Below are 15,061 nucleotides of genomic sequence, written 5' to 3'. Positions count from 1 at the left end.
TAACAATTGTGGTTGGCCAAAACTCCACCACTCACTACAAAACCGTGAAAAAAGCGCATTGTTTTGCGGTTTCACAACCGCCCTAAGTTCAAACTTCTGACTTTGACTTCGGACTGTCGCCCTCCTACCGCCTTCTTCTTACTCACCACCCCCCGCAGATCTTTCCACCGCCCCCAGGGGGCGTTACCGCCCACTTTGGGAACCACTGATCTAAAGTATGTAAAAGTCCTGAAAATAATTTAAAAATACTGAAAGGTGTGAAGTTCAAAAAGTACGAAAAGTATTGAAAAGTGAATAAAAGTTTTAAAAAAAACTTAATTATAAAAAAAGAAAAGTATGAAAAAGTACTAAATTGTAATGGAGAAGTACCAAAACATTTTTTTAAAAGTGATTAAATACGAAAAGGTATTTATCAAATACCGAACATTATTAGTACAAGGGGACTGAATAATATGTAAAAGCACCAAAAAGTATTGAAAAGTATAAAAAGGAACTGAAAAGTACCAGAAATTTTAGTAATGTTAGGAGTTGAAACTGTTAAAGGAATGGTTTAAATCCATCGTATAATGTAAGTTATTGGAGAAAAGGAATTGATTACGGCATCAAGAACTTTCGGGGGGGTTACTGACCTAAAAAACGGGAAAATTGAGAAAAATATTAATGTTACAATATTCAAAATCATCTCTACGGTAAAAGAAAAGAGGCATCAATGCTTTGAAATGTTTGAATACTATTCAGTGTGTGTATATATTACTACTCACAAACTAGATTAGATAAAGTCATTTTTATGCCACTGGATGTCATCAGCATTTCATGTTTCGCTGCTGATATTAAGAGTCACAATACCTTGACTCATTTGGACACATTTTCAACCACACAAATAACAATTTCATCCTGGCTCCCAATTTCCCAAATATGTGCATTCATCAAAATTAATAATTACTATAATATCTGTGGCTTATTATTATTATTATTTATAATATTGCACTCAATTCTTCTGCACTAAAATACGGTATTAAATTGTCCCATCGGGTAATAGCAAAGCAGCTGCTCAGTTTGTGCTCAAGGTTGAATGAAAAGCTTACAAAAAGAAGGTAAGAGACAGCAAATCGTGTGGCTGGAGCGCCGTTTACTGGTTAAAAAGAGAAGTGCGTTGCAAATCTACAAAAAAAAAAAAACATTGCTCGGGTATTTACCTAAATGGAGCAAGTAAATCAAAGCGTATTACCAATTTTTTTTCTGTTTGGACTGCCCAGGCTGCAGACCAGTGAGCCCAGTTCATCGTACTGGGAGGAGATCCACAGCAGAGTGCAGAGGATTCTTCGGACTCACAGAGTTTCTTTCGATGCAGACTGAGCTCTTGAGGTGACATTTTGGGTGATTAATTCGTGATTTATTTATTATAATTATAGTTTTTGTTAGAACTCTAACTCAATTCAACATTTTATTTATATCTGTACATTCAAGGAAACTGTGCGGGTCAGATGTATCGACATTTCGTTCTGTATACACGTGTACAAGAATGACAGTAAAGTATATCTGAATCTGAGAATTAGAATTGTCTTTATTGTTATTGATATCTACATTGTGAGACATTGTATGCAACAAGATTGGCCATAGAACTTCAACATGTAAAATGAAGACTTTGACGAGAAAACGATGATCTTATCAGGATAAAATGGCAAAATGAAATAATCACAACTTAGTACTTCGAAAAACTGGCCAATGTTATAAAATTAATAATGCAAGAAAGAATTGTGCATTGTAACAATAGTGCAATAACCTTTAACAGCAGAAAATTTAAATTCAAATTTAAAAAGAGAAACCCAAAATTGTCACAAAAAACGTTTTCAGTTTTGTGCGCTTGTTTAGGGCTGTGATAGCAGTAGGGAAGAAGTCGTCTCTGATGCGGTTTGTCCTAGTTTTGAGGGACCTGTAGCGCCAACTAGAGGGCAACAGGTCAAAAAGGTGGTAGCCAGGGTGGGAATTGTCTTTTATGTTAGTGGCTCTGCGACACTATCTCAAGCCAGCATATGTCTTATTGACTGGGCAAAGATCAGCCGATAATCTTTTGGGCTGCGTTAATTACTCTCTGCGTTTTTCCTATTGTTGGCCATAAAATAATACGTTTTGACAAAGTTACAGAATGTACTCTTCCTTGCCACAATATTGCAGTAATGGCCGCACAGTCAGTGAAAGCCTGTTGTACGTCGTTTAATTGACTGGATTTAATTCTTGCTTGTCATCAAAATAATGGCAACACGTGGAGCTGGACACCCTAAAAATTCTTTGAATAATAAGCCAAAAAACAGAAAGCCTTAAAAAAAAGCCTATTATGAAATCAAAACCCTGATTGGAAGCCCCAAAATGATTTAAAACCTTAATATGAAGTCCAAACCTTAGTTCTAAACCTTTAATGAAATGATCTGCATTTATATAGCGCTTTTCAAGTCAAGACTTCCCAAAGCGCTTTACAGTGTGCTTCACATTTCCCAATAGCGGCCGTGCAGCCATGTAAGGCGCTAACCTGCTTATTGGGGGTATTAGGGGTTCAGTGTCTTACCCAAGGACACTTTGACATGTGACACGGAGGAGCCGAGATTCGAACTGCGATCTCTTGATCCCAAGACGAGCGCTCTACCTCCTGAGCCACTGCCGCCCAGATGCTTTAAAATCATAACGTGAGGCTAGAGGCCCGAACCGAAGTTGGAAACCCCAAGAAGGCTTTAAAACACTAATGAGGCCAAAACACTTTAAAACCCTAATATGGGGCTAAAATCATAGTTGGAAACCCTAAATACATTTATACCTAGCTGGAACCCTTATTAACGCTTTAAAACCCTAGGAACACTTTTTAGGGTTCAAACCCCAATATGGGTCAATGCAGACGCTCCCCTACTTACGACCATTCGACTTACGCAAAACGGTATAAACATATTTTTCGGGATGTCTAAAAATATTCGGACATTGCTGCAAGTTATTTTTTGTACTATGTGCACCTTTTTCAGAGCAGAGGACAGTGCTTCTTTTCGCCATCTCTGGCGTGTGGCGCTGTGAGAGGTCACCCAGCATCCACCCCAAGGAAGAAATCCGGCTTCCTCTTCCTAGTTTGTGTGTAAACATTCTATACTGTAGCTCCAGCGCACTAAGAACTTTAACATTTATATTGCAATATGGTTGACGAAATAGTAAAGAAGAGGCGAACCATTTCTTTTGAAATGAAAGTGAAATAAGAATGTTTGATGCGGTTTGACATGGTTGGATCGCTTTTTTTCGGCCACTTTTTGCCACGGAGGAAGTCGCCTAACTTCCAAAAGTAAGTTAAACTTAACTTGATCTTTATAGAACATATTATCTTATGAAAGGTTTATTTTTTTAGTACAAAACAATACAGGTTACTTATACAAACCTTAAATATACAAAATATGTCACTGAAGCAACTTACGAACAAATGAGGTTGGGCGTCTGTACCTCTACTTCGGTAGGTCAAAACTCTACTAGATGGAAACCCTAACACTTTAAAACCCTAAAGCTGGTCCAAAACCTTAACGATTAAAACCCTAATAAAAGGCGGATATTCTACTTTGAAACCCTAGGAAAACTTTAAACCCCAAAGTGAGGTTGAAACCTTAGTTCAAAACCCGAGCTGGTAACCCTAGGAACACATTGAAAACCATTTTAAGGGTCTGAAACCCTACTTCCTAACTCGAGCTGAAAACACTAGAAACCCTGATATCGGGCCAAAGTCCTTGCTTCAAACCCTAAAAATGCTTTAAAACCATAATATGGGGTCTAGAGTACCTTAGCTTGAAATCCTAATATCGGGCCGAAACTCGCCACTAGCTGAAAACCTTGGGAACATTATAAAACCCTAATGAGTCTTGAAACCCTAATTTGACACCTCAAACTCTATTTAGTGATTCTCGTGATACAGCATTGATTTCCAAGCTCATTCAGCACTGGTCCATTTTTGTATGTCCTAATATATTTAATTTGTTTAACACAGTGGATTTCAAATGTGATTATACAAACTTACAAAACATGTACATGGACACCATTTTGGATAAGAAGTAATAATAAAACAAAGACTGCTTTGTGAGAAAACAAAGCATTTTAAAAACAACCAAAAATGCAAAAGACTATGTGGCATTTTCATCTCTTTAACTCTTGGATGCATGCAAATATGACCACATGGGTTGTCATTCCTCAAAATCCAACGCTAAAAAAAATGATAACATTGTCCAATTCCAGGTATTCCTCAAAAAACATGTTTATGACATCATGCCATAAATATTGATTCCCCCCAACCAGAGTGTAGGTCATGCACCCAATGGTTAAATACATAATCCCAAAAAATTACATTTATAATATAAAAACCCATGCTGTTCAATAATGTGGTGGGTAGTTTTACAAGAATAAAACCAAATAGTCATTCAAGTTGTTTATCACTATAAATAAATGAGCATACAAGTCCACAGTCATATTTGGATTTTGTCCGCCTTGTCATATTTGTTGTTCTTGAATTTCTTGTTTTTGCCCTGCGCACGAGCCGCTCTCTCAGCCACGATTTTCTGGTACGCCTTTTTGTTGTTGCTAAGGGAAAAAAGGTGAGAAATTTTGTCACATTTTTGAAAATGTATATTTGACAACGTAGCTCTTTCATTTGAGTTTTTACAGTTATAGTAGACTCCCAGGGTATGACAATCCTTGGAATAAAGAGTTTTTGGGCCCTACTGTAAGGCAATTCCTCCAGCATACGAAACTGACTCCAAATTATTTCACACGGCCAAAAACAGAACATTCTAATTTTGCTATGTTCGTGCGTAAAAAAACCCTTGAGATACCAGTTTGCCTCTTATAAAATGCCGGTCATGGCATAATGATCCTGCCGATATACTAACCTCCCATTTAATAGCTATGGGTCTAAAAACTCGTAGTGATGCTAAAGGGAAAAGCAAAAGCATGACACCATGGACATGAAGAATGCAATAGTCAAAAAATGTAAGACAAGAATCACTCCCCTCACTAGGCTTCATGGCCACCAATGCTCAATCGGGACAGGTACTAATTAAGTAGAGGTTTTAAAAGGAAGAAGCACAAACGTGATCACAATGGAAACTTAAGCATGCGATTACCAAGAAATACAAGCGAGGCACACACAGCAAGGCTGTAACCAACCGACGACCCGGACTAGTAAAAACAAGAGGGCAATTAAAACGAGTGTTTTCCCACCAGAAACTTTTGATGTCACATTTTAACTCATCCTGCATACACCCGCTACTCCACTTGACCAGCCTATATCATGTAACACCAAATCGGTCCCTACCTCAGAACAGATTAATGCAGAATCCTGGGGGTCTACTGTATATACTTCTATCAAGAAAACATGCCCCCACCTCCTGAACTCCGCATCAGCCAGCAGCTCCTCCACCATGGTCCTCTTCCTCTGCTTCTTGGGAACTCGGGAATGATAAAAGTCGATGGGGTTGTCCACCACCGTGGCCATCTGGAAGCACAAAAAGACGCTTTGAGAAAGGGGAAGGTAAAAAACACCCCTACTTCCAAAAAGGAATGTTCACTGACCTGAAAGTATTTGGGGAAACCATCTCGATCGTTTTTCTTGTAGAACCTCTTGGGATCTGTAGAACCTCTCATCTGCAGAAGTTTGAGGTCTCCCTTCAGCTCCTGCGTGATCTCAGGCGCTTTCATGTTGAACCAAGCGTCTCCTGATGTCTTTTCACGCTCCACCTTGTGGTGAGCGAAACATTGATTATTTTCAGTATCTTGCCAGAGCCTGCCGAATAGTAGTTCAACTTACTCTACGTTTCTTTTTCGAGGCAAATTTTGATTCATTGTACGGTGGCACGGCATCCTTCTTCTCAAACTCTGGTCCCATCACGCTCTTTTTCATCACCTGGATACAAAAACAACCAGAACTTTATTTTGGAGCACAAATATGCAAGTTTTAATGCTAGCGTATTAGATTTACATCAATTAATTTTGATTCTTAAGGCACTGGTAGCCATCAAACCGAAGCAGGAGGAGCTAACGAGTAGCTAAAATGAGTGGCAAGAGAAGGATACAGTGGATAAAGAATTCAAAAACCGCCTGAATCAAGTGACTCCGTGACACTGAAGCCTAAAGCGAGTTTTATTTACACAATAGAGGCTGACAATGAGTCAGTGCCTGCGGCCAAGTGGCTAGAGAGTGAAACAATGGCCAAAATGTGAAAGATGCCAGAAAGAAAATAGACCCAGTGATGTTTGCTTGCAGAACCTGCTAACAATATTATTAGTGTCAAGTGGCAAGACATAGCACGCAGCCTCATAGCTAACATGAATGGACAGAGAAGGAAACTGGGGAGAAAAAAATAGTGGCTCCGAAAAATATAACCCTGTCAAAGCACATATCCTGTAATTTACCGTAAAATCCGGACTATAGGGCGTACCTGATTATAAGCCGTACTATATTTTACGGGCATTATTGGTTTTGTCCTTATACAAGCCGCACCTGTATATAAGCCGCATGCGCCCACAATAAAACATGTAGCAAAGTCAAAAGCGTATCCCAAATTTGACTAGGTGCCGCGATTGTAACTATAAATATAGTATACAATCCAAACACCACAATCAGCAACATGAACGGAAAATGATACCTGTAATTAGAATTTAATGCAGACCTTTAAAGTCCAGGTCCCATTGAAAGTAATCCGATGAAAAAAATGTATATTTCCAAAGTTAAGGGTTGGAAAAATATATACCGGTATCCACTATTGTCCGCTGCAACAACAAACAGATTTAACTCAACTTCACCTCACTTCCCGTCAACCCGCGTTTGCTCTGCTCCTTCTTTTTGATTCGCTTGTAGAAAACATATCACAATAAGTCTCTAAAATAAATACATTACAAAAATATACAGTTGCAAATACACATTACACATGGTTACACATATTTACAAAGAAAGACGGTACACCGAGAGAGTTTTCAAAGCTTTAATAATAATAATTTAATTTTCATCCCAAACCGTGCCTGTGAAAGGTACCAACGCGCTACTAATAACACACTCGCAACGCATCATTCGTATCTGTTAAGAAAAGCCATACCGCAATTGCGAGATTCACGGTTAACCGTCCTCATCTTTCTCTTTATAACTGCCGCCATCAAGGGCGACTTGGTCATTATTCGTACGCAAACTAAGAGGATGTCATCTACTTCGGCGCATTTATTCCACCGGTCTAAATCTCAGGGATGTGATTTGACCAAAGTGAAATTATCTGAAAATTAGCGGGGGGGGGGGGGGGGTGATTGCTAGCTGGGGGGGGGGGGAAACCAGGTAGGACCAGGGCAGTGCCCTGGTGGGGGGAAAAGTGGGGCGAAGCCCCCCCCCCGGAGCTCATGGGTTTTTTTAAGTACTTTCAATGCACTCAGATGACAAAGAAATAGACAAGACAACAGCATAAATTTTCAATGTATATTGAACTATCCCATATAAAATTACAGTTTAAGTCAACTCAAAATCAGTCACATTAAAAAACATTTCCCCAACGCCACTATCTTAATTGTAAAGAAGATGGTTCCAGTGGCAAGGGAGACCCTAGACGACCGGCATCTTTCTACAACTGCAGGCGGCTAACGGGATCCAGGTCTGTAGGAAACCGCCTCAAAGCGTGCCGCCACCAGCTTTTGGGATCACTCTTAGTCTGGACTCTACCCTTCGACCTGTTCGGCTTGGGTAACCCTACCAGGAGTACGAGACTCCCGCCGACATAGCTCTGGGGGTCATGGAGACAATAGTTTTGATTACTATTAGGCTTAATAATATTTTTAAATTTCCTAAATCATATTTTAAATGTAATAATTTATTTCTTTAATAGCAGCGTATCCAAGTATTTGATAAATGAAAGTACAATAAGTATAGGCCCTACAGTAAAGTGTTGGTGTAATGTACACATGAAAATCTATTATTGTAATTGTTAAATATTTATGGCCATTTTTATTACGTTATAATATTTTCGAAAAAAATGGGAAAACTGTCAAATAAATTTGAAAAGTTTACCACCTACCTCAAAATTCACGACTCTATCAGCAACTGGTACAGGTTGTTGGGGTGGATCACGTCTCTTTATTACCGCTTCCGATTGTGATGTCAATAAGGGATGGAGGCCGTAAAGTTTTGGAGTTTTCGTTTGGGCACCGAAACTTCCAGCGATGGAATAATTTGTCGTTCTTGACTGGAGTTCTTTCACGTGTTTTTTGCTCTTTGCGTGACTTTCAAGAGCTTTGAAACCTCTCCCACCATAGTCGATGGTATCATGACACCAAATGCAAAGTGCTTTCCCGGCACGATCGATCTTCCGAATAAAGTCATTGAACAAATTCGTCACAGTCTTCTTTCCAACATTCGTAGATAATTCCTTCTCCAACCAGTCCCATCGAAACTTGTTTTTTACAATCTTATCAATTTCTTTAGCTCGCGGAGCATCTTTGCGTTCGATCACGGACATCTTTCTTTAAACACCCGGCAAAAACGTGTGAGAAATGAACAATGGCACACTCCTATAACAAGCGCGTTTATTGGTCAACACGAGACTTCAACCAATCGCAAGTACGTTTCATTTCAGTTACGGAAACACTCAAATGGCATGCTGTCGAGACGAAATCGTTTTTTTTTACCAATTAAAACACCGGAAATTTTAAAATTTTATTTTTGGAGATAAAAAAAGCGGAATTCCGCGAATTAGCGGAAAAATCACATCCCTGAAATCTTACCTTTTGTACTCGAGTGCCGCTGGTGGCAGTTAGAAAAATTACACAAATTGGCCGCTTCACTGAATAAGCCGCAAGGCTGAACATTTGGAAAAAAAGTAGCGGCTTATAGTCCGGAATTTACGGTATTGAAAAGACACAACGTGACAATGACACAGCACATTTTTACCTCGTCTTTTTCGACTTTTTTCTTGTGCTGCTTGAGCGAACTGGAGCCTGGCTTGGAGTTGCCCCCGTTCAAAGAGATGTAAAGGCCCCCCAGTTTCCTCATGTTGAGGCCGGGGTCGATGCGGCTCGACATCTCCTTCCTGCCGTAAACAGACCGCATGAAAGGCACAACATACTTGGATCAGGTTAGAAATATTTTAGCTGATATGCACCGACTCCCTATCAGTTTAAGGAGTGATTTTTTTATGGATTTTCTGTTGTGAAAATGCATGTTGTTGCTTGGAGCCCAGCTCAGAAAATGCAGGTTTACTGGTAATTTCCAAGAGCCAAGAAGAAATCCACAGCCTTGAGAGTCTTCCCCATTCAGGCTGTGGAATACTCAGCCCTCGGCAACCTCAGTGAAAGTATTCACATCTATGCTTAAAACACTTATATTTTACAGCAGTGGTTTTAAACTTGTGGCCCACGGTCCAATTGTGCCACCCAGGATGATAGTTTTGAGGCCCCCTCTTTTTTTTACCAATGTAAGTGGCCATTTTCTGTGCAACCGGAAACAAATACTAAAAAGTTACAAACTGTGGAGACTCAAAGTGAACATAAAGTAGTTTTCTTTGATTTTTTTTGCCCATTCTTTCACTGGGATTTTGTTTTTTCCGTTATTTATAGCAGCAAGATGACAAACAATTGCGTCTTCTCGCTCTAGGTGAGGCCCATGATAGGAAAATAGGATTTTTCTCAACCTACAAATATTTAGAAAAAAAAAGGAACATACTACTTTTAGAAAACTGATAAATTAGATGCCAAAGCTTTTGATAATCGATTTGAACGATTCGTTATTGCAGCCTAGTTACAATACTGTGTTTTCTACACTGTATTTATTTACTATGGTCTCAAGCCTTGCAGTGATGCTAAAGGAAGAAGCAAGAACACGATAACCATGAAAAAAAAAGCTTGCGATTATCCAAAAATACACAGAATGCATATGAATCGCTACCTTCACTTAGTTGCAACACTCTAACCAGTCAATGAACGGGACAAAAAAGAATAGAGGAGATTAAAGCAAGGAAATCTTGGAATCAAGTTTTAAATCTGCGATTCTCGTTGGACAATGCCCAGGGGGAAGTTGCTAACCTTGTTCAGTTGCTAGCAGTTCTCTTAGCAAATGAACCCAGGAAGTGACTTTGCATCTGATCTTACTCACAGCAAAGGATTCCTGCTGGACAAGATGAGCGCCGCTTCCCCGCAGTCGTCGCCTTCCTCGTCCGCCTCCTCGTCCACAAACTCGTCCTCATCTTCGTCCTTCTTGTCTCCTGCCACCTCTTCCTGCGTGAGACACTGCATGTAGTAATCTTCGTCCCCTTCCTGTCCAGGACGAGAGTCCATCACGAACAGGCCGTCCACTGACTCGGTCCCCACTGGCTTCTTGGACAAAACACGTCGCTGTTTCGGATCCTCCTCTTCGTCGTTCTGATCTGAGACGTCCTCCTCGTCCTCGCTGCTCTCCATGAGGCTGACGGGTTTCGTTTTCCGGAGAGATTTCTTAGGTGATACCTGCTCATCGGACTTCATGGAATCGATATGTCTTTCTGTCCTGTCCGTTTCCAGGCAATGTCCCTCTTCTGTGTCCTCTTGATCTGAGTCCATCACGAACAGGCCGTCCACCGACTCGGTCCCCATTGACTTTTTGGACGAAACACATCGCTGTTTCGTATCCTCCTTTTCGTCGTTCTGATCTGAGATGTCCTCTTCGTCCTCGCTGCTCTCCAAGAGGCTGGCGGTTTTAGTTTTCTGGAGAGATTTCTTTGGCGTTACCTGCTCACCGGACTTGATGAAATCGACATGTCTTTCTGTCATGTCCGTTTTGATTACCCTTCCCTCTTCCCTATCCTTGTCCTCTTGGTCCTTAACATCCTCATCGTTTTCCAAGAGACTGACTGTTTTTGTTTTCAGTGGAGATTTTATAGCCTTTTCTGGGGATTTTTTGGGTGTCACCCTCTCATCGACGATGGCCACCTTCTCCTCAAGCTTCCTCAAATGGACGTCTTTTTCCATCCTGTCTTTTTCAAAGTTCTGCTCAATTCGCATGTCCTCCTGTTGGTCTGAGACGTCTGTGTCCATGTTGCTTACCAAGAGACTGGTAATTTCTGTTTTCTGGGGAGATTTGGTGAGTTTTAGTGGAGATTTCCTGGTTTTCACCTGGTCAATGAAAGTCGCCACTTTATCCTTAGGCATCATTGTAAAGACATGTCTTTCCGTCTTCTCGTGTTCGAGACCTCGTCCCTTGTGGTCTGAGACATTTTCACACATGCTGCTTTCCAAGAGACTGATGGTTACGGTTTTCTGGGGAGATTTGGTCACTTTTAGAGGAGATTTCTTGAGAGTCATCTGCTCAACGACAGTCACCACTTTCTCGTCAGGCATCTTTGCAAGGACATGTCTTTCTCTAACGTCCTTGTCTTCTGACACTGTACTCTTTTGGTCAGAGACACCTTTACCTATCTCTAAGACTTGGACGTTTTTAGTATTCTGGGGAGCTTCTGTGTCCTTAATTGGAGATTTCTTGGGAGTAACCTTCTCAACGACAGCCAATTGTCCCTTTATAGAGTCTTCTTCTGGGGGTTCTTCACCCTTTCTGCTGCTTGTGTCTTCCTTTGTATTGTCTGTGTTCTTAGGTGGAGTGGCACACTTGTCTTCTCCTTTGCATGTCTCTATGATCGTTTCCTGCTCAACTCGAACATCCTGCGTCCTCAAGGCATCTCCATCAATAACCCCGACATATGTACAGCCTGAAGACGGAGGCCCCTTTGCCTCCTCTATGCACTCATTTGCATCTATGTTTACCACAGCGTTTTTAGTTACAATCACGCTGGCATTTGTTTCTTCTTCCTGCAATGTACAGTCCCCATCCTCAGGCATCACCGTAGAGTTGTGTAGTGTCTTTTCTTCGATAGAAGTCTCCAGAACAGTGGAATCTGAGTTGGGCTGACCACTCCCAGAAACTGAATATTTGTCTGCCAGGTCAGATTGCACCTCAAGGCTCTTGAAACCTGAGGTTTTGGTCTTCGGTTGTCTTCGAGACCCGAGTGTGTGTTCAGTACCCGATTTGAATCCCTCAGAATCGCAAGACCTTTCAACTTTTGCCCGTCTGGTAGACCTCCAGGTACTCTGGATTGGGGAGCTTTCGTCCAAATTCAAAGGAATGGGACACATCTTTCTTGACCTGGCGCTCCTGCGTAGGAAGGATCGAGAAGCCGGAGTTCCCGAAGCGTTGGAGGCCAAACTCTCTGCGTCAGAGAGGTCGGACTCTTCCTGTGGCAGTTTTTTGGACGATCTGTGGATTTTCCTCTGAGTTATTTTTGGTAAATCAGAGCTAGACTCCTTGACAGGATTAGCCCTGCTCCTCGTGCTTCGAACCTTTTTCTGCAGAGGTCCTAAAGTGCAAGAGTTTCCCTCTGACAATTCGTCTCCCACATGATTCACCGCGGCGGCAAGTCTTCTGCTCTTTCTTGTACCCCTCGCTGGAGATTCACTGTCAGACACATGCGAACTACTGGATTCCGCTTTCTTTTCGGCAGATTTCCACTTGGCGCGTCGGACCTTTTTCGAAGAAGAGGAGTCCACCTCGGATTCTCCTTGACTCGCTTTAGGGGTTGTCATCAGCGTCAAGGGTAGTTCAGCGATAGACAAGACGGAGGCGCATGACTCCAGGTCGGACTCATCTGCTTCGTGGTTGGAACCTGTCGGGGTGCAAGGCTGCTGGGGGCTGTGGAGTCGGGAGGCCCGTGTGCATCTCTTACGGGGGGGCAACCGGTCCTTGCTTTCTTCTTGAAGACAACTGCTGGTCGCCAACAGGACACGCTGAATGGAGCCCGCATTCCTGGTTCTTCTTGTCGACATTGGAGTGGCCTGCGGGGAGAGAAAAGAAAACATCAAAAAGTGGCATCACATGATTGTTATTTCCAAATTAATCTAATTACACATTTGTCAGAAACAAATAAGTAAATAATATTAAATAAAACTGTAGAAGACAAAATGGGAAAAGGTCCCCGAGGGGGCACCATAGAGAGTATCCTGACCAGCTGTATCTCTGTGTGGTGTGGAGGCTGCAGCGCTACCGACTGGGGTAGTGTGAGGAGGGTAACGAGGACAGCAGAGAAAATAATCGGGACTACACTTCCCTCCATTCAGGACATTGGCCAGAAGCGCTGCCTATCCCATGCTAAGAACATTACCGGGGACCCCTCTCACCCCCGTCATGGACTGTTCACTCTGCTAGCCTCTGGGAAGAGGTACTGCAGTGTGCGGTGCAGGACCACCAGGCTCCGCAATAGTCTAGTCCCCCTGGCCATTAGACTGTTAAATGGTCAATCTAACATATAGTTAACTTAAATCTAAACGGCTGCTAATCTGACTTTTTGCACTACTGGCAGTTTTTTATAGCTTGCCACTCCTTGCACATTGCTCTCTGCACTATTGTAATTACAGCGTTATTGTTACAGTGTTAATGTTACTGTGTACCTGACTTGTTAACCTGACTGCCCATTTTGCACATCTGGTTAGCCACTCTTCTTGCACTATCGGCACTATGGTAAAATACTATACGTAGCCAAAATACAATACAACTTTATTTATATCTGTACATTCAAGGAAACTGTGGGGGTCAGATGCATCGACATTTCGTTCTGTATACACGTGTACTAGAATGACAATAAAAGTAGATCTGAATCTGAATCTGAGACATAAACCAATACATATGAGCAGGGTTCATACACCCTTTTCAAGGCCAAATTCAAGCACTTTAAGTACTTCAAAGCCAATTTTTCTAGTACTATCAAAGGAAGAAATCCAGCACCAATCAAGAGAATGTTTTTGTCGCCTTTGCTGCAAGCAAACTTTGCACTATTTTGAGCTGTTCCCATCTGATCCTCTATATTTTTGTGTCAATGGGTTGCTTTAAACTGACATGATTTCTGACATTCTGCTTCAACGATGTAAAGAAAATGCCTCTAACCTGAGAACGAGTTTTTAACTTTCAACATACTGCAATGATTCTAAAGAACAAAGAGATATGAAAAATCATGTCAGCGTCATGTGAAAAAAAAATCCCTCTTTTAACCTTCAATAAATATTAGCAGTATTTTTTTTGTTTGATAAGACCAACAGGGTCGGAGATAATTTTCCACCTTAAACTGAGAAAAATATATCTGGCCTATGCATAGAAAACTGAACACTCTTATTTTGTCACAACGATGCCAATAAATGTCATTTCACTATTTATCATTGGACTAACAACTTTAGCCAGTCCACAAGTATTACATTGCATCTATCTATTTAATATTTTTTGTAACAAGTTTCTCTTTGAAGTCTTTTATACAACGTTTTTCCATGTTGTGCCACGTGTAATCCCGTAGCGATCAATATACGCTAGGTTGTAGCCTGTGACAATAAAGCATTTTTTTTTTAAAGATAATAATTATAAATTCCAGGGTTGAATGCAAACACTATAATAACGCAAAAAAAGTGATAAACAATGCCAACAACTTGGAGTTTTTACAAAAGAACACAACGATTTCTGATCATTCTGTGCTACACGGGTAGGGAAAATGTCGAATTACAACTAAATAATGTACGGCTTCAAAGGTAATTCAAGTAAGGCAGGAATCCAATGACTGCAACGGGGAAAGATTTATTAATTATTGCATGGGTGTTGTATCCGGCACATTATAATAATAAGCGACTAGTTTGCATTACTTTTGAAATTACTTTTAAGTGCAACAGCATCAGTATTTGCAACATGGATTTTAGCACACATGTAGAAATCATTGCATACTTTTACTAATTAATTTTACATTTGTAATATTAACTAACATTTTGACTGACTTTATAATTTGATAACAAGCTTTTGCACCCGGGGCCCACGTGATACGCGCACTGATCTTAGACCACTAACATTGTATTTATCTTAACCAACATATAACCCAGGAACTAAATATACTATAGGCACTTTTACCTGGACACCAGGGGAAGACTCGACATTTGTTTTCGGTGTGGAGCACACGCGTGCTCTCCTGGTAGCCACCATCTTGTGCGAAATAGTCACTTCCAATTGGGAGGAGAAAACCCGGAAA

At 41.0% G+C, this 15,061-nt stretch overlaps 2 protein-coding genes across 3 annotated transcripts in view; one reads left to right on the top strand and one right to left on the bottom strand.

The window, feature by feature from the left end:
* spata6 (spermatogenesis associated 6) overlaps positions 1-5,611 on the top strand; it is a 25,724-nt gene extending 20,113 nt beyond the window's left edge. The window contains exons 11-13 of one of the 2 annotated variants that reach the window (XR_015852200.1): positions 1,257-1,365; positions 3,009-3,111; positions 5,332-5,611. Coding sequence is in view for 1 of the 2 variants with exons in the window: in XM_088349264.1 (XP_088205390.1) it covers positions 1,257-1,356 (100 nt within the window). In the remaining variant the exon portion in view is untranslated. Of the gene's footprint in view, positions 1-1,256; positions 1,366-3,008; positions 4,761-5,331 lie in introns of those variants that run through there. The other variant, XM_088349264.1, reaches the window with a different exon arrangement.
* dnttip2 (deoxynucleotidyltransferase, terminal, interacting protein 2) lies at positions 4,429-15,061 on the bottom strand. Its single transcript, XM_088349261.1, has 7 exons — positions 14,944-15,061; positions 10,135-12,839; positions 8,935-9,073; positions 5,819-5,914; positions 5,584-5,748; positions 5,397-5,506; positions 4,429-4,593 (listed from the first exon to the last, which is right to left on the bottom strand). Exons 1-7 carry the CDS (start codon positions 15,013-15,015, stop codon positions 4,479-4,481), a joined length of 3,402 nt encoding a protein of 1,133 aa, XP_088205387.1. The 5' UTR covers positions 15,016-15,061; the 3' UTR covers positions 4,429-4,478.

This window comes from Urocampus carinirostris, chromosome 12 (assembly GCF_059441175.1).
Source record: "Urocampus carinirostris isolate Australia breed hairy pipefish chromosome 12, RoL_Ucar_1.0, whole genome shotgun sequence".
NCBI lineage: Eukaryota > Metazoa > Chordata > Actinopteri > Syngnathiformes > Syngnathidae > Urocampus > Urocampus carinirostris.
Note: the sequence above shows the minus strand (reverse complement) of the source record. Positions and strands in the feature narration are given on the sequence as shown.